The 23421-nt window shown below is 44.0% G+C and overlaps 1 protein-coding gene across 4 annotated transcripts in view; it reads left to right on the top strand.

Annotated features, from left to right (window-relative positions):
• Positions 1 to 16681, top strand: part of LOC135526529 (inositol polyphosphate 5-phosphatase OCRL-like) — a 30756-nt gene extending 14075 nt beyond the window's left edge. For 2 of the 4 annotated variants that reach the window (XM_064954990.1, XM_064954993.1), the window contains 16 exons: positions 180 to 281; positions 658 to 772; positions 945 to 1061; positions 1743 to 1924; positions 2277 to 2388; positions 2707 to 2816; positions 3774 to 3909; positions 4157 to 4267; positions 4672 to 4837; positions 5264 to 5499; positions 6629 to 6652; positions 10856 to 10975; positions 11354 to 11438; positions 13940 to 14067; positions 14299 to 14410; positions 14816 to 16681. In XM_064954990.1, coding sequence (XP_064811062.1) covers positions 180 to 281; positions 658 to 772; positions 945 to 1061; positions 1743 to 1924; positions 2277 to 2388; positions 2707 to 2816; positions 3774 to 3909; positions 4157 to 4267; positions 4672 to 4837; positions 5264 to 5499; positions 6629 to 6652; positions 10856 to 10975; positions 11354 to 11438; positions 13940 to 14067; positions 14299 to 14410; positions 14816 to 14940 — 1981 coding nt within the window. In that variant the 3' untranslated portion in view covers positions 14941 to 16681. Of the gene's footprint in view, positions 1 to 179; positions 282 to 657; positions 773 to 944; positions 1062 to 1742; positions 1925 to 2276; positions 2389 to 2706; positions 2817 to 3773; positions 3910 to 4156; positions 4268 to 4671; positions 4838 to 5263; positions 5500 to 6628; positions 6653 to 10855; positions 10976 to 11353; positions 11439 to 13939; positions 14068 to 14298; positions 14411 to 14815 lie in introns of those variants that run through there. The other 2 variants (XM_064954989.1, XM_064954992.1) reach the window with 2 other exon arrangements.
• The last annotated feature ends 6740 nt before the right edge of the window (positions 16682 to 23421 follow it).

Genomic DNA, 23421 nt, shown 5'->3' with positions numbered 1-23421 from the left:
TTCAAAATGTGCAGGGTCCTGGGTTGAACTAAAAGTGTCTAAGCCAACTTTTAGTCACTGAGCTGTAAGTTCTTATTCTAGCTGTAACCCTTATCAGGCTACACTCTAGCACTAAACTCACATGTTTCTGTCTACATAAGTATGTGAATGTCTATATAAGAATGTTTTGTGTGTTTCAGATTCTTTTCTGGAACGTGGAATGTGAATGGCCAGTCTCCAGACAGCAGTCTAGAGCCCTGGCTTTGTTGTTCGCTAGAACCCCCTGACGTCTACGCTCTGGGGTCAGTGACATGTCTATCTGAGTACCCAATGTCTTCTACACAGCATGTATGAAGGAATGAACCTGGGTCGTATTCATCAGTGCATACCGTAGCAAAAATGTTTTGCAACGAAAAACGAAGACAAGCGTTTGTTATTGGACAACTTCAGGTAGTCCCTCTCTTCTTCAGTCCGTTTTCTTCTGTTTGTTGCCTCGTGAATATGACCCAGAGTTGTGGAACTAACAATTGGATCCTCTTAATTCCTCATTAATGATGGGATGGACGTTGCTAGTTGTAAACTAGACATTTCATTACATACTATAAAGAGTGCTTTTGAAGACTTTCCCAAACATTGGAACTACCGCACTGATTTCCCTGTGCATTCTGGGTACTGTAGTTTCCAGGAGCTGGACCTGAGCACAGAGGCCTTCTTCTATCTGGACTCCTCTAAGGAGCAGCTGTGGGTAGAGGCTGTGGAGAGAAGTCTGCACCCCAAAGCCAAGTACAAGATGGTGAGTCAATGAGCAGAATTTTCTCATCTTCAGTGGAAAACACAAATGGTTTAATCAACTACAATATTATCTTATTGTAATTATACACTGAGAGCAGCAGATGTTGATAAAATGACAAGTTTGGTTCATAATAGGTTGATAGAAGCATCCATATCCAATTCTGTCTCCCCAGGTGCGTACCATTCGACTAGTGGGCATGATGCTAGTGGTGTTTGTCAACAAGGTGCACAAGAATCACATTAAAGAGGTTGCGGCGGAGCACGTGGGAACTGGCATCATGGGGAAAATGGTACGAACGAGTCAAGTCAACTAAGAGGAAGTGTTTGTGTTTGCCTTTTGCTCCCATTAACTTTATGACTTAATAACATCATAACTTTAAACTTTATGCCATTTATAGATACAGTAGGTACATAGAACATAGACATAATGTAAATGATGAGATATTTGAATACCACAGTAATATACTGCTACTGCAAAGTATTGTATTATTATGTTCATATACTGTAAAAGGTATAGTTTTTCATGTAACAAGTGTCCTTTAAACCCATACGGGCTGAGCATCTAATCAAATCAAATGTATTTATATAGCCCTTCGTACATCAGCTGATATCTCAAAGTGCTGTACAAAAACCCAGCCTAAAACCCCAAACAGCAAGCAATGCAGGTGTAGAAGCACGGTGGTTAGGAAACACTCCCTAGAATGGCCAAAACCTAGGAAGAAACCTAGAGAGGAACCAGGCTATGTGGGGTGGCTAGTCCTCTTCTGGCTGTGCCGGATGGAGATTATAACAGAACATGGCCAAGATGTTCAAATGTTCATAAATGACCAGCATGGTCGAATAATAATAAGGCAGAACAGTTGAAACTGGAGCAGCAGCACGGCCAGGTGGACTGGGGACAGCAAGGACGCTTTACTAAACAAACAAATCAATCAGTCAGTCAATGTACATGTTTTCTTTTCTCATTCCAGGGCAACAAGGGAGGTGTGGCTGTGCGCTTTGTGTTCCACAACACCAGCTTCTGCTTTGTCAACTCCCACCTGGCGGCCCATGTCGAGGACTTTGAGAGGAGGAACCAGGACTACAAAGACATCTGTGCCCGCATGAGCTTCCACCTGCTAGACCATCCTCCCCACAATATCGTCAAACACGAGTCAGTCCCCTTCAAGACCCATACTGTAGAGTCATAGTTCCAATGTCTACATTAGCATACCACTTAGTGCATTAGCCATGTATTCTCAGTACTACTATATGTTTCAGGGTCAAGGGGCTTACAGTAGTCATTGCTATTATAGATGGAATTCTTTGGTGCTAATGTAATTAAATCCCAGAGAGAGACATTCTCAGGTAATACTCCGGCATGTCATTTAGCTGTAGAATAGTGTAACCATGCCACAGTATTTTTTCTTCATACAGTGTAATATGTAAATGTATGGTATTACTGTAAGACTGTTTACATGCTGTTGTGTTACAATACATAACTCTTCATCCATTCTGTGGTCCAGTGTAGTGATCTGGGTAGGAGATCTGAACTACCGGTTGTTTGTGTACGATGCAGCTGAGGTCAAACAGCTCATCTCCCACAACCAACTGAGGAAACTGCAGGAGTATGACCAGGTGAGAATACATACACACACACACACACATCTGTTATCTAGTCCGTTGTCAATGTTTTAAACACTTTTTAAAAATATTAAAATACGAATGAACTAATACTGCTTGAAGTCATGTTGGCATTTTAAAGTTCTGCACAACAACAAAAAGAAAGACATTCAATATAACAAAGCCGGATTTGTACAGTGGAGTTAGGATTTCTGTATCCTCCTCATTTCCTCTTTTCTCTGGTTGTTTAAAGGGTTATAAATACTGGAGTTCCTCTGTCTGTCTCTGAATAATGTGTGTTGTTGGTATATTTCCCCTTCTGCCTCTATGAAGCTGAATATCCAGAGACAGAACAAGCGAGCTTTCACAGACTTCATGGAGGGAGAGATCAATTTCATGCCCACGTACAAGTATGACTCCAAGACGGACCGATGGGACTCTAGGTAAAATACCACTGATCCGGATTCCTTTCGCACCAATCACATACTTCTAGAACACCCATAGAGTTTTGTAGTTTGTGTCAGCTGTTACCCCCCCACCCTCCACCCAACTGAGTCCAAAGGATATACCCTGTGTAGGCTAATCCTCATATGCCATGATTATTCAGGTTAACATACCTGGTAAGATCAAACCTGAAAAGTCATATTTCCAACCATTGTCTCCAATATTGACGAGGTGGGCCGGGCCCCCTGAGCAGCTTTGTACCCCACTGCCTAAATAACTTGAAAAGACCCAGGATGTTTCTTTGGGGGCTTATGTGACTTACCTGGAAATCTATGGTATTTAGGGAAACACTGGGTTGTGTGGCATTTAACTGAACATTTGTAACGGAAACGAAAATGACTGTTCCTTATTCCAAGGGCCCTCCCCCCGTGGGCACCATGTCTATTTCTAAGGGCACAAGCACTGTTAATGATACAAACTGTTCAACCCCTCTTATTGTCGGAGAGGATTTAGCAGGTTTAAAGCTTACTCCCTGCAATCCTACACATTTTGTCATGGTGCAGAGAACACTGCAGTTTTAAAGCACATTTTCTTGCAATTCTATAAATGTTGGCATGTCTAATGTGTATTCATGTGATATTTGAGTGACAAAAAAATCAACACTTTTTGTTGTTCTAGACATTTCTACCAAGTTATAAAAAGCTCTGTAAGGTATGCAATGACTGACTACCCAATTTCGAAATTGCACCTCATGCATTCTACTATTACTGGCCCCCTTGCCCCCCTGCCGACCCCTAGGGGGGGGGGCGTGCCCCACAGTTTGGGAACCACTGCCTTATTGGACTAGTCCACGTTGTTAATCACTGTTTTCAATCTGCTATCTTTCATTTGGTGCCGAATGAACAGCTGACCCTGTGTCTCTACCCCTTGTCTTTTTCTCTGGGGTTCTCCTGCAGTGGGAAGTGTCGTGTCCCAGCGTGGTGCGATCGGATCCTGTGGAGGGGCAGTAATGTGAAGCAGCTCCACTACAGGAGTCACATGGAACTGAAGACCAGCGACCACAAGCCTGTCAGCTCCCTCTTCAGTGTCGGGGTGAGGATCATGGAAACACACATACAGCATCTGGAAATCACATCTGACTGATTGAGGTTGAGACAGTCAAGGGAGACCTGACATTCACAATTCACAAGGAGTCCATTTAGTAAAATACACGTACCTTTAACATACTATACAGCTCATTGAGGATCATAAAATACAGGTTTGTTCTTGAGTAGCGTGCTTTATGCTATATTGAATGGATCGTTGTTGGATTGAGAAATTCTATTTGTGTGTGTCACAGGTGAAGGTGGTGAACGAGGCACGCCACAAGAAAGTCTTTGAGGAGATCGTGCGCATGATGGACAGGATGGAGAACGAATTCCTCCCGTCTCTGGCACTGACCCACAGAGAGGTGAGTCGACAGAACACAGAGACATGATTCTCATCTTATTCATTTCCTGTCCAGCATTTCCTCCCCCCTGATATTTTGTGTCAGATCAATAAGTCTGTTTTGTCAGTGATTGTCAGTGAAGTCATGTTGATACCAAGACAGCAAGTACTGAGTCAGGGACTTGTGATTTAAAATCCGGATGAAAAATGATAGCCTAAGAAAATGGACAAGTCTGCCCAGATGCTTGAGTTACTTTGCAGGTGTAGAATGGTATGGGGATCTATTTGCATTTCAAACAATCTACTGCATAGATCAAACAAACATTCGTGCACTCTGGCTTACTATAACAATGTCTGTGAGTCTGTCCTCCTCTCAACCTCTCTCTTTCTCTCCCCTGCTCTCCATCTCTCCCTCGCCTCCCATAGTTCACCTTTAAGGACGTCAAGTTTCGCCAGCTGCAGCGGGAGAGTTTTGTGATCTCTAACGATGGGCAGGTCGCCTGCCACTTTGTCTTCATCCCCAAGCTCAACGACTTGCAATACTGCAAGAACTGGCTCCGTGCTGAGCCCAGCGAAGGCTTCCTAGAGCCCAGTAAGTCTCCTTCACTTTCAGCCAGGCAGTCACACATAATTATCACACCATAATTTGCAAATAAATTCATAAAAAATCCTACAACGTGATTTTCTGGATTTATTTTCTAATTTTGTCTGTCGTAGTTGAAGTGTACCTATGATGAACATTACAGGCCTCTCTCATATTTTTAAGTGGGAGAACTTGCACAATTGGTGGCTGACTAAATACTTTTTTGCCCCACTGTATGTACTGTTCTCAATGGTGTCATTCATCTTTTGTCATACCACCAGGGCTGTTTTCTTGAGGCACCAAAACCAAAGAAAATAGACAAACAAATCCTACCTGGATTTGTTCAATAAGAAACGCTCATGTCTACTTTTATTACAAATTGTTGTCAATGGCATACCCAAATGAACACTTCCCTTCTCGGTCTCTCCCCACCAGACGAAACTTTAGAGATCTTCCTGGATGTGTACGTGAGCAAGGACTCGGTGACGCTGCTCAACTTGGGAGAGGACGCCATCGAAGACATCCTGGTGCTGCACCTGGACCGAGGCAAGGACTACTTCATCACCATCTCCGGCAACTACCTGCCCAGCTGCTTCGGTACCTCGCTGGAGACCCTGTGCCACATAAAGAAGCCCATCCGGGAGGTCCCCATCACCAAGCTCATCGACCTGGTGAGTGGAACTCGCTAATGTGAAGTTGCTGTAGCAACCAGGGAGGGATACGTTCAAGATAGGATAGGAGTGATGTATGTATTGAAAAGCCATTTAAATAGTGTTTATGCAGGATTAATTGAACAGTCAATACATTTAGTGTTCATGCAGGATTAATTGAACAATCAATACATTTAGTGTTCATGCAGGATTCATTGAACAGTCAATACATTTAGTGTTCATGCAGGATTAATTGAACAGTCAATACAATGTCCATTTTTTTAATATACTTCTTTAGTCATTGAAGGCCGCAATGGCAGACAGTTGTTTTTCTCCATGACACTTTTGGCATGAGTTTCCGCTAAACTTGGCTTCCCTAACCCTAAACCCTCTAAATGGGTAAGAAATCAAAAGCAGCTAACACTGCAGCAGGCCTCAAAGACTGGTGTTGAAGAGTACATAGATTTGGTCTAGATATTTGTCCATGTCTCAACCTGTGGCTGTGTTTAGAATCCCCAAGGGGATAAGGAAGTGGCAATTAGTGTGTACAAATGTCAGAAGGGTTTTCCTGAAACATTGGGAGCACTGACTAAGTCGAGACTAGTCATATACTCGGGTCTACTTTATAATACAAAAAGTCTGTCCATGCATTTCTCCATATTGTTATTTTACACGGGCTATCTAGATCCACCTTGGCCTTAGTTAGATTCTATGTTTATATGATCCATTTCAAATGATCTCTTGCTTCCACTGTCACTATTCTAATGTCATTCTGTTTGACTATGCACGGGTACATTTGGGTGGAATAATTCAATTTTAAAGGTTCAATCTGTAACTTTTTGACCCCCTGAAATGCTCAAGAAATCAATGCTGACACAAAAAAACACTACAATCAGTGTGTATTACACTCACATAAAGACTCTCTCCCAGTCTTGGCAGCCCGGGACAATACTTTTTTAAAATCAGAAATGACCTACAGATCGCACTTTTAACACAGCCTATCATTATCTTCCTGACTCCTTGGTGGTTATGCATTATCTCTTGTCTACAGTATCTCCTCTGTTCTCTCTTCTTTCTGTCTCCTCCCTCATTGCCTCTCATTGCCTTGATCATTCCTTTCCAACTCTTCACTGCTCTGCTGGGGGCGAAGGGAGAGGACAGCTACATGGAAAAGGTACATTCTACTCGGTGTGTCCACCGTAGAAATAGAATAGTTAGAGTCGTTCTATTTCTATGGTGTCCCACTCTCCACTGTGATGCTAATCTGATGCCCTGCTGTTGCTCAGCGATGTAGGCAACCCAGGTTCTCGTCAAGTAATGTTGCTTTTCTGATTTGACATTTAAAACCTACAGGAGGGTAGCACTCCAGGAACAGGGTTGGAGTTAAAACCTACAGGAGGGTAGCTCTCCTGGAACAGGGTTGGAGTTAAAACCTACAGGAGGGTAGTAAATCAACATCCAGGGCCTGATGTAATAGAGCCTCTGTAAAAGCCTTTATTTCTGGTTGTAGCCAAGGCGACATCATTATTAGAAGCTACACTCAAATACCCTTAAGGAACAACAGTAACACTTTGAGAGGCTCTCTAACTCTTACAGTAACTTCGGCCTTGCTCTTGATATTGTAATTGGCTCTGCAGGCTATCACGGTGTCCCACTCCAGTCCTGTGAGTGTGTGTATCCGTATGTGTGACCCCCACTGCCAGAGCTTATTTTTGGAACCACTCTCGCTTGTTCTCAGCTAGATAAAAAACAATGCGATCCACTCCCAGTTAAATGGCTGTCCTCCAAGACGACCCGACATCCAAACCTCGAGATAATCCACTGTAATATGTTCCCTATACCTGAAATGACACGCAATGTGCCATATTATGTAATAATTTTAGGAATGGAATCAACGTTCTGATCAATGCGAAGGTGATGGCACCTCCTTAGGAGGATTTGAATCGACCGGGTAAAGCTGGTTCCAGTCACGTTACAAACCATAGAGATGATGTGTCAGAATCAGAATTCTCTCAGTATCGTATCTATGTTTCTAACATGTGATGGTTCTCTCAGTATAGTATCTATGTTTCTAACATGTTGTGGTTCTCTCAGTATAGTATCTATGTTTCTAAAATGTTGTGGTTCTCTCAGTATAGTATCTATGTTTCTAACATGTGATGGTTCTCTCAGTATAGTATCTATGTTTCTAACATGTGATGGTTCTCTCAGTATAGTATCTATGTTTCTAACATGTGATGGTTCTCTCAGTATAGTATCTATGTTTCTAACATGTTGTGGTTCTCTCAGTATAGTATCTATGTTTCTAACATGTTGTGGTTCTCTCAGTATAGTATCTATGTTTCTAACATGTTGTGGTTCTCTCAGTATAGTATCTATGTTTCTAACATGTTGTGGTTCTCTCAGTATAGTATCTATGTTTCTAACATGTGATGGTTCTCTCAGTATAGTATCTATGTTTCTAACATGTGATGGTTCTCTCAGTATAGTATCTATGTTTCTAACATGTGATGGTTCTCTCAGTATAGTATCTATGTTTCTAACATGTGATGGTTCTCTCAGTATAGTATCTATGTTTCTAACATGTTGTGGTTCTCTCAGTATAGTGTCTATGTTTCTAACATGTGATGGTTCTCTCAGTATAGTATCTATGTTTCTAACATGTGATGGTTCTCTCAGTATAGTATCTATGTTTCTAACATGTTGTGGTTCTCTCAGTATAGTATCTATGTTTCTAACATGTGATGGTTCTCTCAGTATAGTATCTATGTTTCTAACATGTGATGGTTCTCTCAGTATTGTATCTATGTTTCTAACATGTTGTGGTTCTCTCAGTATAGTATCTATGTTTCTAACATGTGATGGTTCTCTCAGTATAGTATCTATGTTTCTAACATGTGATGGTTCTCTCAGTATAGTATCTATGTTTCTAACATGTTGTGATGGTTCTCTCAGTATAGTATCTATGTTTCTAAAATGTTGTGATGGTTTTCTCAGTACAGTATCTATGTTTCTAACATGTGATGGTTCTCTCAGTATAGTATCTATGTTTCTAACATGTGATGGTTCTCTCAGTATAGTATCTATGTTTCTAACATGTGATGGTTCTCTCAGTATAGTATCTATGTTTCTAACATGTTGTGGTTCTCTCAGTATAGTATCTATGTTTCTAACATGTGATGGTTCTCTCAGTATAGTATCTATGTTTCTAACATGTGATGGTTCTCTCAGTATAGTATCTATGTTTCTAACATGTGATGGTTCTCTCAGTATAGTATCTATGTTTCTAACATGTGATGGTTCTCTCAGTATAGTATCTATGTTTCTAACATGTGATGGTTCTCTCAGTATAGTATCTATGTTTCTAACATGTTGTGATGGTTCTCTCAGTATAGTATCTATGTTTCTAAAATGTTGTGATGGTTTTCTCAGTACAGTATCTATGTTTCTAACATGTGATGGTTCTCTCAGTATAGTATCTATGTTTCTAACATGTGATGGTTCTCTCAGTATAGTATCTATGTTTCTAACATGTGATGGTTCTCTCAGTATAGTATCTATGTTTCTAACATGTTGTGGTTCTCTCAGTATAGTATCTATGTTTCTAACATGTGATGGTTCTCTCAGTATAGTATCTATGTTTCTAACATGTGATGGTTCTCTCAGTATAGTATCTAAGTTTCTAACATGTGATGGTTCTCTCAGTATAGTATCTATGTTTCTAACATGTGATGGTTCTCTCAGTATAGTATCTATGTTTCTAACATGTTGTGGTTCTCTCAGTATAGTATCTATGTTTCTAACATGTTGTGGTTCTCTCAGTATAGTATATATGTTTCTAACATGTTGTGGTTCTCTCAGTATAGTATCTATGTTTCTAACATGTGATGGTTCTCTCAGTATAGTATCTATGTTTCTAACATGTTGTGGTTCTCTCAGTATAGTATCTATGTTTCTAACATGTGATGGTTCTCTCAGTATAGTATCTATGTTTCTAACATGTGATGGTTCTCTCAGTATAGTATCTATGTTTCTAACATGTTGTGGTTCTCTCAGTATAGTATCTATGTTTCTAACATGTGATGGTTCTCTCAGTATAGTATCTATGTTTCTAACATGTGATGGTTCTCTCAGTATAGTATCTATGTTTCTAACATGTTGTGGTTCTCTCAGTATAGTATCTATGTTTCTAACATGTTGTGGTTCTCTCAGTATTGTATCTATGTTTCTAACGTGATGGTTCTCTCAGTATTGTATCTATGTTTCTAACATGTTGTGGTTCTCTCAGTATAGTATCTATGTTTCTAACGTGATGGTTCTCTCAGTATTGTATCTATGTTTCTAACATGTGATGGTTCTCTCAGTATAGTATCTATGTTTCTAACATGTGATGGTTCTCTCAGTATAGTATCTATGTTTCTAACATGTTGTGATGGTTCTCTCAGTATAGTATCTATGTTTCTAACATGTTGTGATGGTTCTCTCAGTATAGTATCTATGTTTCTAACATGTGATGGTTCTCTCAGTATAGTATCTATGTTTCTAACATGTGATGGTTCTCTCAGTACAGTATCTATGTTTCTAACAGGTTGTGGTTCTCTCAGTATAGTGTCTATGTTTCTAACATGTGATGGTTCTCTCAGTATAGTATCTATGTTTCTAACATGTGATGGTTCTCTCAGTATAGTATCTATGTTTCTAACATGTTGTGATGGTTCTCTCAGTATAGTATCTATGTTTCTAACATGTTGTGATGGTTCTCTCAGTATAGTATCTATGTTTCTAACATGTGATGGTTCTCTCAGTATAGTATCTATGTTTCTAACATGTGATGGTTCTCTCAGTATAGTATCTATGTTTCTAACATGTTGTGATGGTTCTCTCAGTATAGTATCTATGTTTCTAAAATGTTGTGATGGTTTTCTCAGTACAGTATCTATGTTTCTAACATGTGATGGTTCTCTCAGTATAGTATCTATGTTTCTAACATGTGATGGTTCTCTCAGTATAGTATCTATGTTTCTAACATGTGATGGTTCTCTCAGTATAGTATCTATGTTTCTAACATGTGATGGTTCTCTCAGTATAGTATCTATGTTTCTAACATGTGATGGTTCTCTCAGTATAGTATCTATGTTTCTAACATGTGATGGTTCTCTTAGTATAGTATCTATGTTTCTAACATGTTGTGATGGTTCTCTCAGTATCGTATCTATGTTTCTAACATGTTGTGATGGTTTTCTCAGTACAGTATCTATGTTTCTAACATGTTGTGATGGTTCTCTCAGTATTGTATCTATGTTTCTAACATGTTGTGATGGTTCTCTCAGTATATTATCTTATGTTTCTAACATGCTGTGGTTGTGTGTTACTTCAGGAGAAGTCCAGGGTGAGCTTCCTGATGGTGGACAGTGCCGGCACGGAGGACAAGCCCTTAAAGATTCCCAAGGAGGTGTGGCTGCTGGTGAACCACCTCTTTACCATGTCCTGCCAGCAGGTGAGAGGATAGTTCAGGGAAATGTTCACAGCACTTTTATTTCTAGGTCGTACCACATCCGAGTTTGTTTTTAATCTCTGTAATGAAGATTCTGAAATGCTGTTTGCAGTGAATTTGGATGATTTTCAGAATGAGCTATTCCTTAGAGGGGTAACCTTGGGTAACAAGGAATCCAAACAGAATATCACTCCATTTCACTATTGTCACTTCGGTTTGAAGAAGTGAAACAGAGCAAAATTCAGTTTGTATGCCAGGCTAACTCTTCTAGGCACTATTCTAGACTTAGTCTTTCAGCCCGTAAATAGTATTCTACCCTACCCTTATTTCAACGTCATTTCAAAACAACATTCTCCTGTAAACTCATTGCCGTTCTTCCAGGAGGACCTGTTCCAGACACCGGGCCTGCAGGAGGAGCTGCAGGGTGTCATTGACTGCCTGGACACCAGCATTCCTGACTCCATCCGTATCCTTACTCATATGTCCCCAGTCATTCCTGGCTCCATCCGTATCCTTACTCATATGTCCCCAGTCATTCCTGGCTCCATCCGTAATCCTTACTCATATGACCCCAGTCATTCCTGGCTCCATCCGTAATCCTTACTCATATGACCCCAGTCATTCCTGGCTCCATCCGTATCCTTACTCATATGTCCCCAGTCATTCCTGGCTCCATCCGTAATCCTTACTCATATGTCCCCAGTCATTCCTGGCTCCATCTGTATCCTTACTCATATGTCCCCAGTCATTCCTGGCTCCATCCGTAATCCTTACTCATATGACCCCAGTCATTCCTGGCTCCATCCGTAATCCTTACTCATATGACCCCAGTCATTCCTGGCTCCATCCGTATCCTTACTCATATGTCCCCAGTCATTCCTGGCTCCATCCGTAATCCTTACTCATATGTCCCCAGTCATTCCTGGCTCCATCCGTAATCCTTACTCATATGACCCCAGTCATTCCTGGCTCCATCCGTATCCTTACTCATATGTCCCCAGTCATTCCTGGCTCCATCCGTATCCTTACTCATATGTCCCCAGTCATTCCTGGCTCCATCCGTAATCCTTACTCATATGTCCCCAGTCATTCCTGGCTCCATCCGTATCCTTACTCATATGTCCCCAGTCATTCCTGGCTCCATCCGTAATCCTTACTCATATGTCCCCAGTCATTCCTGGCTCCATCCGTATCCTTACTCATATGTCCCCAGTCATTCCTGACTCCATCTGTATCCTTACTCATATGTCCCCAGTCATTCCTGGCTCCATCCGTATCCTTACTCATATGTCCCCAGTCATTCCTGGCTCCATCTGTATCCTTACTCATATGTCCCCAGTCATTCCTGACTCCATCTGTATCCTTACTCATATGTCCCCAGTCATTCCTGACTCCATCTGTATCCTTACTCATATGTCCCCAGTCATTCCTGACTCCATCTGTATCCTTACTCATATGTCCCCAGTCATTCCTGGCTCCATCTGTATCCTTACTCATATGTCCCCAGTCATTCCTGACTCCATCTGTATCCTTACTCATATGTCCCCAGTCATTCCTGGCTCCATCCGTATCCTTACTCATATGTCCCCAGTCATTCCTGACTCCATCCGTAATCCTTACTCATATGTCCCCAGTCATTCCTGGCTCCATCTGTATCCTTACTCATATGTCCCCAGTCATTCCTGGCTCCATCCGGAATCCTTACTCATATGTCCCCAGTCATTCCTGGCTCCATCTGTATCCTTACTCATATGTCCCCAGTCATTCCTGGCTCCATCCGGAATCCTTACTCATATGTCCCCAGTCATTCCTGGCTCCATCTGTATCCTTACTCATATGTCCCCAGTCATTCCTGGCTCCATCCGGAATCCTTACTCATATGTCCCCAGTCATTCCTGGCTCCATCTGTATCCTTACTCATATGTCCCCAGTCATTCCTGGCTCCATCCGGAATCCTTACTCATATGTCCCCAGTCATTCCTGGCTCCATCTGTATCCTTACTCATATGTCCCCAGTCATTCCTGACTCCATCCGTAATCCTTACTCATATGTCCCCAGTCATTCCTGGCTCCATCCGTATCCTTACTCATATGTCCCCAGTCATTCCTGACTCCATCTGTATCCTTACTCATATGTCCCCAGTCATTCCTGGCTCCATCTGTATCCTTACTCATATGTCCCCAGTCATTCCTGGCTCCATCCGTATCCTTACTCATATGTCCCCAGTCATTCCTGGCTCCATCCGTATCCTTACTCATATGTCCCCAGTCATTCCTGACTCCATCTGTATCCTTACTCATATGTCCCCAGTCATTCCTGACTCCATCCGTAATCCTTACTCATATGTCCCCAGTCATTCCTGGCTCCATCCGTAATCCTTACTCATATGTCCCCAGTCATTCCTGACTCCATCTGTATCCTTACTCATATGTCCCCAGTCATTCCTGACTCCATCCGTAATCCTTACTCATATGTCCCCAGTCATTCCTGACTCCATCCGTATCCTTACTCATATGTCCCTAGTCATTCCAACCCCCCTGGCCCAGATCCGCTAGTAAGCCCAGCCCTGTAACAGGACACTGTGACTGAGATGCCACACAGTTAGTTGGGTCACTGCGATAAAGTGGCTGCTATACACAGACTGGTGCCAAGGCGCAACATAGATTAACAGTGTCGAGGAAGTATGATATCTGTGGTAGTTGGGGGGTGTACGGTTTGCAATCTTCCTGTCCGTCCGTATGCTCACGCACCAACACACACACAACCAGCTTGTTTGAGGGGATCACTTTGAACTGATTGCTAATCTTCATCACGTAATGAGTAGCTGTTTAGGATTCAAGGGGATTTGTAGATCAGGGATTCAACATGTAGTCATGTTCAAACACTGTACACCCACCCTCGGCCACAAATCTGTGTCCCCCCAACTTTGTCTGTCTGTTTCTGACTGTTCCCTGACTGTGTGTCAGCTGGTTGTAACCACTCCGTGGCCGAGGCCCTGTTGATATTTCTGGAAGCTCTGCCGGAGCCAGTGGTCTGTTACGAGAACTACCAGCGCAGCCTGGACTGCTCCCACGACAGCCGCCTCTGCAAACAGGTGCAGTGAATTCAATTCCGATTTTAGGGTGACCTAACATTAAATATTTTCACATAAAAGTCATTTTATATGAATCTGGAAATGGATATGAGTAGGAGTCATTGACTTCTGTTGAATCAATAAAGTTAATATGTATAGTCATTGTAAAACGTACGACATAGTTTGTCCTCTCGGCTCTACAAGGGGATGGTTGTAGTTCTCATCTGTCTTTTCTCTGGGCTGTTTTGTCAGTTGATCTCCCAGCTGCCCCGGGCTCACCGCAACGTCTTCCGCTACCTGATGGCCTTCCTCAAGGAGCTGCTGAAATATGCCCACAACAACAACCTCACTGCCAACCTCATAGGTCAGTTCCCCATAGCCACAATTTCTATAACCTACATGTGCTTTTCCAGTAGGGTACACTGTAGCAAAGCGTTATGCCACGGAATGCAAATATCTGTGTTCTTATTGGACTTGTTCAGATATAGTAGTATGTCCCCGCTTCTCTCCAATTCAAAACATATCTTCCATACTGAACACAACCCAGATTTAGGGTCAATACTACTTCAATTCAGGAAATGAAATTCCCGAGTCTAGAATAGAAACGTGATTTATTTTCAGTAATGTTGATAAAACATTTAACTGGAGTTTCAATTCAGTGAATCCTGACTGAATTTAAATGAAACGGCTCTAAACCCATGTTGCTTTAGAAATGCCTCTTTCTCACATCTTCCTCTACCTCTCTTTCCTCCACTGTGTCCCATGCCAGCTACCCTCTTTGCCAGCCTGCTCATCCGACCCCCGCCCAACATGGTGGGCCGACAGACAGCGCAGGACCGACAGAGAGCCATCGACTTCATTCTGGGCTTCCTCATGGGAGGGGACGAGGAGTGAGGGGTCAGGGGATCAGACAGCCGGGACCTTTTGATGACAGATCGAGGAATGGGGTTTTGGTGGACACACGGTCCATGTATGTGTGTAAGGGACCATGGTGGATTGTGTTGTGGGAGAACAAACATTGCAATTATATGGGACCCTCTCTTATCAGACTCTTATCAATGCCCCAGCCCCCAGCCTTTGTAGTGCTGTACTTCAGTCACTCACAACCATCACCATTAACCAAGTCCCATAGTTTTCATGTCTGCTCATTGTGTGGCTGCAGGACCAGGAGTTTAGGTGTTGGGCAGCTTGGAGTGAAAGTGAACAGACAACTGGCTGACGCCCCACTCCCCAGGCAACCCATGCCCCATTCAACCCCCACTGAGGACTGTTCTGTGCCCCATTCAACCCCCACTGAGGACTGTTCCGTGCCCCATTCAACCCCCACTGAGGACTGTTCCGTGCCCCATTCAACCCCCACTGAGGACTGTTCCGTGCCCCATTCAACCCCCACTGAGGACTGTTCCGTGCCCCATTCAACCCCCACTGAGGACTGTTCCGTGCCCCATTCAACCCCCACTGAGGACTGTTCCGTGCCCCATTCAACCCCCACTGAGGACTGTTCCGTGCCCCATTCAACCCCCACTGAGGACTGTTCCGTGCCCCATTCAACCCCCACTGAGGACTGTTCCGTGCCAAAACGACTCCCTTTACCTGATTTGAATGTGAAATCTGAATGGAAGTACAATATGTATGAACCCACAGATACTAAGATAATGATGATCTGTTAGTACGTTACACTAAAGATACACGTAGAGGGTCGTGCAGAAAATTTGGATCGCATTCTACCTGGTGGATACTCCTCTCAGAGTGAATGATTCAACCAATGGGTACGTAGTGATATCGCAGGCAAGAGACTTCTGGGGAACACAGAGAGACTAAATGAATCCTTGCTTGTCCGAAATACCGTCCAAGGAAGTTTGACGTTCTTCTACAAGATAATGATGACAATCCGGAGCAGTCCTTTCTGGGATCTGGGAGACATATTGGGAGATGTGTTAGAACTGTCAGCTATGGTGTAAACATGTTATTTATGATTTATATTCTTTCCTTACATAACTTTGGACCATCTTTAGAGTTTATTTCAACTTCATACTTCTTTTAAGAGACCACATTTTGGATATTGAGCGTTATCGTGAGTTAGGCTGATTTCTCCATTCAAGTACATTACAACTCTGAACCCAAGTCACACTAACTTGACACTAACTTGACAGTAGAGTGATCAGTCATCCCTCCTGCTTGTACAGTATCTGCTATTCTACGGGCCAGTTTTTCAGACCCAGATTCATCTTATTGGAGAGTTAACATTCGCGATTGAGCATGCTTTTTTGTTGTTGTTCAAGAGTGGTTCAATGTGGTTGTCTCATCCAGCTATCTTAAGATGAATGCACTAATTGTAAGTCGCTCTGGATAAGAGTGTCTGCTACATGACTAAAATTAGTTGGCTTTTAGTCTTGAGTCTGGGAAAAACCCTCCCTACAGTGTGCTACAGAACATAACAAAGACAAACCCACTACGGCATCGACGTCTTAACATTTGTTGCAAACAGTCCCGCTCCTGTCCGCATTGACCTCTTGTGGGTTTTTTGACTCTGCTGTCACCTCTTATTATGGTGGTGCAAACCGTGTGTTCAATATGTATGTATTGTTTGTTGGTCATGCAGGTACCATCGATTAAATGCTTGTTTATATGTTTATTTTCTCGCTTCAGCCTCGTCTGCCTCGCTGTCTGCCTTCATACTGGTTAGAGCCTCATTGTATTGGGCCTGTGTGCTCAGGCAGGGGCCTTTCTTGTCACAGTCGATTCAGACAATATAATGCCCTGTTTTACTGTCTTGAGTTTCATCTAAAGTAGCACCCTATACCCTATATAATGCACTACTTTTGACCAGAGAGCGCTGGTCAAAAGTAGTGTGCTATATAGGGGAAAGGGTGCCATTTCGGACGTACCCTAATACTTTTTTCAGTGGCAAAGCATTTTGTACAGTGCAGGTTGAACAGGATTTAGATGTTCATTACTCTCCGCTGAGACACAACTGTTTTTTTCCCCCCTAAATGCCGTCGTGGAACGTGTTATGGTTGTGAAACGAAGAACTCTAATACTGTGACATTTCTACAGTGTTTCTTCCCTTTGTTTTCCACACTGTCGTCTAGTAACTGGTAATAAGGTGTGAAAACAGCTCCTGGCTGGCCTGTTGTGACACGGTTGGTCTATGACACTTGTTTCCACTGGAAACGTTTCCCTCTCTTATGTCTCCGGTCAACTAATCGAGCCAGAAAAGCCTGTTACTTTGTTAACAGACATGTACTGTAATCTAGCCAGAAAAGCTACAGAAAAGGCATTCAAAGTTTTAAAGTGTTTTTTTAAATATTGCATGATCTTGTAGCTGACACAATGACAGGCTGTTAATCAAAGCACTTAACAGTTTGGTTGTCTCTCTGTCAGCTCTCACCCAGAGAGGATTTTGAGTGGAGTTGGCCCAAGTCGTGTGTGACTTCCTGACTGCAATCATCCGTACAGTACATTCGCTTTGCTTAGCTTTGCCAAACCATGATTGGCCCTGGATGGATTGGTCCTACCTGTTGTCTCGGACTCTAACCAAGGAGGAACAGTGAATCTGAGATTGTCATCTCATTCACAACACAAAGCTTTTACATCAGAGACGAGGTCATCCCCAGCTGCAGAGATATTGTCAGAATTTAATATTCAATTTGGGAGATGAGCCCACACTCATGTTGTCCTAGCTGTCCCTTCATCTGTGGCCTGTCTGTGTTTTCATGTGTTGTCTTTTATTGCTCTGCTCCCCTTCATACTGTGGCTTTTGTAATGGTATGTCTAGTAATAATGCTACATGTGCACAGCTGTTTTTGGTATTTTTAATTTATTTAACGGAAATAAAATAATGTATGAAAAAAACACTTTGTATCTAACCTTTTATTGGTGTATCCGGTTGTTCACAGGTGAAACACTCAACAGCCCTTTGGGAATCCTTTCTATCCTGTAAAACACCATCTAGATGAAAAACAACAATATTGTGACATACTTACTATGGCTGACTTGTCTGCTACATGTCAAATGTCCAGCTGCTGACGCTAACCCCTGTAGTTAGACCAGTCAGTGGGCTGGGAGAGATCCATCGCCTGGATGAAACATTCCCCCTCATCTCCATGTATAAAGTCTTCAACCTGGACTCACTATCATACGTTTGGCTGTGTTCGTTACTGTAGCCCCCGCCTGCAGTACCAGTCCCAGTAAACCAACCATGGCCATGGTGAGAGTCTTTCTACCACCGGCAGTTTGAGGAGGAGCAGTGTAGTGAGAATGGAGAGTCCAACAGAGATTGTGGGGCAGTATGGAGAACACTGTGCACTGAGGATGGTTTACTACAGGAGATGGGCTGTATGGAGAACACTGTGCACCGAGAATGGTTTACTACAGGAGATGGGCTGTATGGAGAACACTGTGCACCGAGAATGGTTTACTACAGGAGATGGGCTGTATGGAGAACACTGTGCACCGAGAATGGTTTAATACAGGAGATGGGCTGTGTGGAGAACACTGTGCACCGAGGATGGTTTACTACAGGAGATGGGCTGTATGGAGAACACTGTGCACCGAGGATGGTTTACTACAGGAGATGGGCTGTGTGGAGAACACTGTGCACCGAGGATGGTTTACTACAGGAGATGGTGCACAGTGTTCTCCATACAGCCCGAGGATGGTTTACTACAGGAGATGGGCTGTATGGAGAACACTGTGCACCGAGGAAGGTTTACTACAGGAGATGGGCTGTGTGGAGAACACTGTGCACCGAGGATGGTTTACTACAGGAGATGGGCTGTATGGAGAACACTGTGCACCGAGGATGGTTTACTACAGGAGATGGGCTGTGTGGAGAACACTGTGCACCGAGGATGGTTTAATACAGGAGATGGGCTGTATGGAGAACACTGTGCACCGAGGATGGTTTACTACAGGAGATGGGCTGTATGGAGAACACTGTGCACCGAGGATGGTTTACTACAGGAGATGGGCTGTATGGAGAACACTGTGCACCGAGGATGGTTTACTACAGGAGATGGGCTGTGTGGAGAACACTGTGCACCGAGGATGGTTTACTACAGGAGATGGTGCACAGTGTTCTCCATACAGCCCGAGGATGGTTTACTACAGGAGATGGGCTGTGTGGAGAACACTGTGCACCGAGGATGGTTTACTACAGGAGATGGGCTGTATGGAGAACACTGTGCACCGAGGAAGGTTTACTACAGGAGATGGGCTGTGTGGAGAACACTGTGCACCGAGGATGGTTTACTACAGGAGATGGGCTGTGTGGAGAACACTGTGCACCGAGGATGGTTTACTACAGGAGATGGGCTGTGTGGAGAACACTGTGCACCGAGGATGGTTTACTACAGGAGATGGGCTGTGTGGAGAACACTGTGCACCGAGGATGGTTTACTACAGGAGATGGGCTGTGTGGAGAACACTGTGCACCGAGGATGGTTTACTACAGGAGATGGGCTGTATGGAGAACACTGTGCACCGAGGATGGTTTACTACAGGAGATGGGCTGTGTGGAGAACACTGTGCACCGAGGATGGTTTACTACAGGAGATGGGCTGTGTGGAGAACACTGTGCACCGAGGATGGTTTACTACAGGAGATGGGCTGTGTGGAGAACACTGTGCACCGAGGATGGTTTACTACAGGAGATGGGCTGTGTGGAGAACACTGTGCACCGAGGATGGTTTACTACAGGAGATGGGCTGTGTGGAGAACACTGTGCACCGAGGATGGTTTACTACAGGAGATGGGCTGTATGGAGAACACTGTGCACCGAGGATGGTTTACTACAGGAGATGGGCTGTATGGAGAACACTGTGCACCGAGGATGGTTTACTACAGGAGGTGGGCTGTATGGAGAACACTGTGCACCGAGGATGGTTTACTACAGGAGATGGGCTGTATGGAGAACACTGTGCACCGAGGATGGTTTACTACAGGAGATGGGCTGTGTGGAGAACACTGTGCACCAAGGATGGTTTACTACAGGAGATGGGCTGTATGGAGAACACTGTGCACCGAGGATGGTTTACTACAGGAGATGGGCTGTATGGAGAACACTGTGCACCGAGGATGGTTTACTACAGGAGATGGGCTGTGTGGAGAACACTGTGCACCGAGGATGGTTTACTACAGGAGATGGGCTGTATGGAGAACACTGTGCACCGAGGATGGTTTACTACAGGAGATGGGCTGTATGGAGAACACTGTGCACCGAGGATGGTTTACTACAGGAGATGGGCTGTGTGGAGAACACTGTGCACCGAGGATGGTTTACTACAGGAGATGGGCTGTGTGGAGAACACTGTGCACCGAGGATGGTTTACTACAGGAGATGGGCTGTATGGAGAACACTGTGCACCGAGGATGGTTTACTACAGGAGATGGGCTGTATGGAGAACACTGTGCACCGAGGATGGTTTACTACAGGAGATGGGCTGTATGGAGAACACTGTGCACCGAGGATGGTTTACTACAGGAGATGGGCTGTATGGAGAACACTGTGCACCGAGGATGGTTTACTACAGGAGATGGGCTGTGTGGAGAACACTGTGCACCGAGGATGGTTTACTACAGGAGATGGGCTGTATGGAGAACACTGTGCACCGAGGATGGTTTACTACAGGAGATGGGCTGTATGGAGAACACTGTGCACTGAGGATGGTTTACTACAGGAGATGGGCTGTATGGAGAACACTGTGCACTGAGGATGGTTTAATACAGGAGATGGGCTGTATGGAGAACACTGTGCACTGAGGATGGTTTACTACAGGAGATGGGCTGTATGGAGAACACTGTGCACTGAGGATGGTTTACTACAGGAGATGGGCTGTATGGAGAACACTGTGCACTGAGGATGGTTTACTACAGGAGATGGGCTGTGTGGAGAACACTGTGCACCGAGGATGGTTTACTACAGGAGGTGGGCTGTGTGGAGAACACTGTGCACTGAGGATGGTTTAATACAGGAGATGGGCTGTATGGAGAACACTGTGCCGAGGATGGTTTACTACAGGAGATAGGCTGTATGGAGAACACTGTGCACTGAGGATGGTTTACTACAGGAGATGGGCTGTATGGAGAACACTGTGCACTGAGGATGGTTTACTACAGGAGATGGGCTGTATGGAGAACACTGTGCCGAGGATGGTTTACTACAGGAGATGGGCTGTATGGAGAACACTGTGCCGAGGATGGTTTACTACAGGAGATGGGCTGTATGGAGAACACTGTGCCGAGGATGGTTTACTACAGGAGATGGGCTGTATGGAGAACACTGTGCCGAGGATGGTTTACTACAGGAGATGGGCTGTATGGAGAACACTGTGCCGAGGATGGTTTACTACAGGAGATGGGCTGTGTGGAGAACACTGTGCACCGAGGATGGTTTACTACAGGAGATGGGCTGTGTGGAGAACACTGTGCACCGAGGATGGTTTACTACAGGAGATGGGCTGTGTGGAGAACACTGTGCACCGAGGATGGTTTACTACAGGAGATGGGCTGTATGGAGAACACTGTGCCGAGGATGGTTTACTACAGGAGATGGGCTGTATGGAGAACACTGTGCACTGAGGATGGTTTACTACAGGAGATGGGCTGTGTGGAGAACACTGTGCACCGAGGATGGTTTACTACAGGGTGTATCAACCTTTTTTATAACAGGCTGGGAAGCTTCTTGGGGGACTTCTTCCATTAAACTAGAATGTATCAGACCACCCTCTGAAGGACCGGGCAGCAACATCCGAGGGACCGTTTCTGGTCCAGTCACCAGAGTTTGAGTGACACTGGTTTACTAGAAGGAGGCTAATGGAAAGAATATGATGTTTGTATTGTGTTGTGCAAATTGGAGATGGGTTGAGACATACAGTACTTGTAAGGTTTATGATAATTTGTATGTCTGAGTAAGCTTTGCACTATTTCTATATACAGTATAGAATGTCACTCCGTTTAACAGTGTTTAGTGTTAGTTACGCCTTGTTCGTCCCAAGGGAAAAGTTTGAAAGATGATGACAAACGCCTTTTGTACTTGCATCAAACAATGAAATCAGGTTACCCCGGGCGGTGTTTATTTACACAGAGCTGATTTGGGAGGGGCAGCAATGCTATTCATTCAAGACTTTTCAGAGATTTTGATCTTGTGGCCCTTGATTTTCAATGTACATGCACAAAACAAACCAATACTTTTGTGATATTTAGCCTATAGGGGTGTGTGTGTGTGTGTGTGTGTGTGTGTGTGTGTGTGTGTGTGTGTGTGTGTGTGTGTGTGTGTGTGTGTGTGTGTGTGTGTGTGTGTGTGTGTGTGTGTGTGTGTGTGTGTGTGTGTGTGTGTGTGTGTGTGTGTGTGTGTGTGTGGTGTGCACCCCTCCCACAGGGGTGTGGCTGCTGAGGAGTGTACGTGTGAGAAGCTGGACTTCGTGGCTGCCAAGGCGCTCGACAAGGAGAGTCTGGTCCAATTCACTGAAGACCACAGCGTTATTCTCGCCCTGATCGTTTTGTTGCACTCATCAACATGGTGAAGCCGAGATGGATTCAACCCTCTAAACATTGTCCTACGGTTGTAGGAACATTGTCCTAAGGTTGAGCAAACATTGTTTTGAGATGGACCAACACCATATAACCAGTGCAAAACTCTACAATAAATCAAAAGTGTTTTTCTTATACTGTATGTTGTAGTCAGTCTGTTGTAGTCGGATGCTCCAAGGAAGCAACCCATTAAATGTAACATACACAGGGTTCTAAAATTCCAGTAACTTTCCCCAAAGTCCCATCTTTCTCAGATATGGTGGTTAGAATATCAGATGGAAATAAGCAAATCACCTGAATCCTCCAACCGGGATGTTTGGACAACCAGGCAATTTTCTGAACAATTCAGACTTTTGCAACCCTAAACATGCATGTCATTTCCTGTGTAAAAAAAACATGCTATATCATTGTACGTGCTGTTTGTGCCCTTTAGATGTGCTGCTTTGAGGAGGACAATGAGTCTCTGGAGGCCCAGACCTGTGAGCTGCAGGAGAGGCTGGCTGGCCAACAGACCACCTCCACTGTCCTAGCTGTCCCTGAATGCAGCCTGGATGCCACGGTGGAGAGACTGCTTAAGGAGAGGGTACATATTAACAATACAGTGGAATGGAGGCATTCATATCCCACGAGGAGCTAGGAGACAGACCGTTACCACTACCTACCAGTGCCAGACTGATATGCCACTGCGTGTCCGACTGGAGTGGGAGGATGTTGGCCTGGGAATGACCTCACTCCTGCACCCCTGGCGGCCATTTTGGTGTTATTGTTTAGTAGTTGTGTTGATTTGTTGTCTTCGTTTGTTATATATTCTCAAACAATGAGAAGACTTTTAATGTGTGCTAC

Source organism: Oncorhynchus masou, chromosome 32, assembly GCF_036934945.1.
Source record: "Oncorhynchus masou masou isolate Uvic2021 chromosome 32, UVic_Omas_1.1, whole genome shotgun sequence".
Lineage (NCBI taxonomy): Eukaryota > Metazoa > Chordata > Actinopteri > Salmoniformes > Salmonidae > Oncorhynchus > Oncorhynchus masou.
This window is presented reverse-complemented; position numbering and strand designations above follow the sequence as displayed.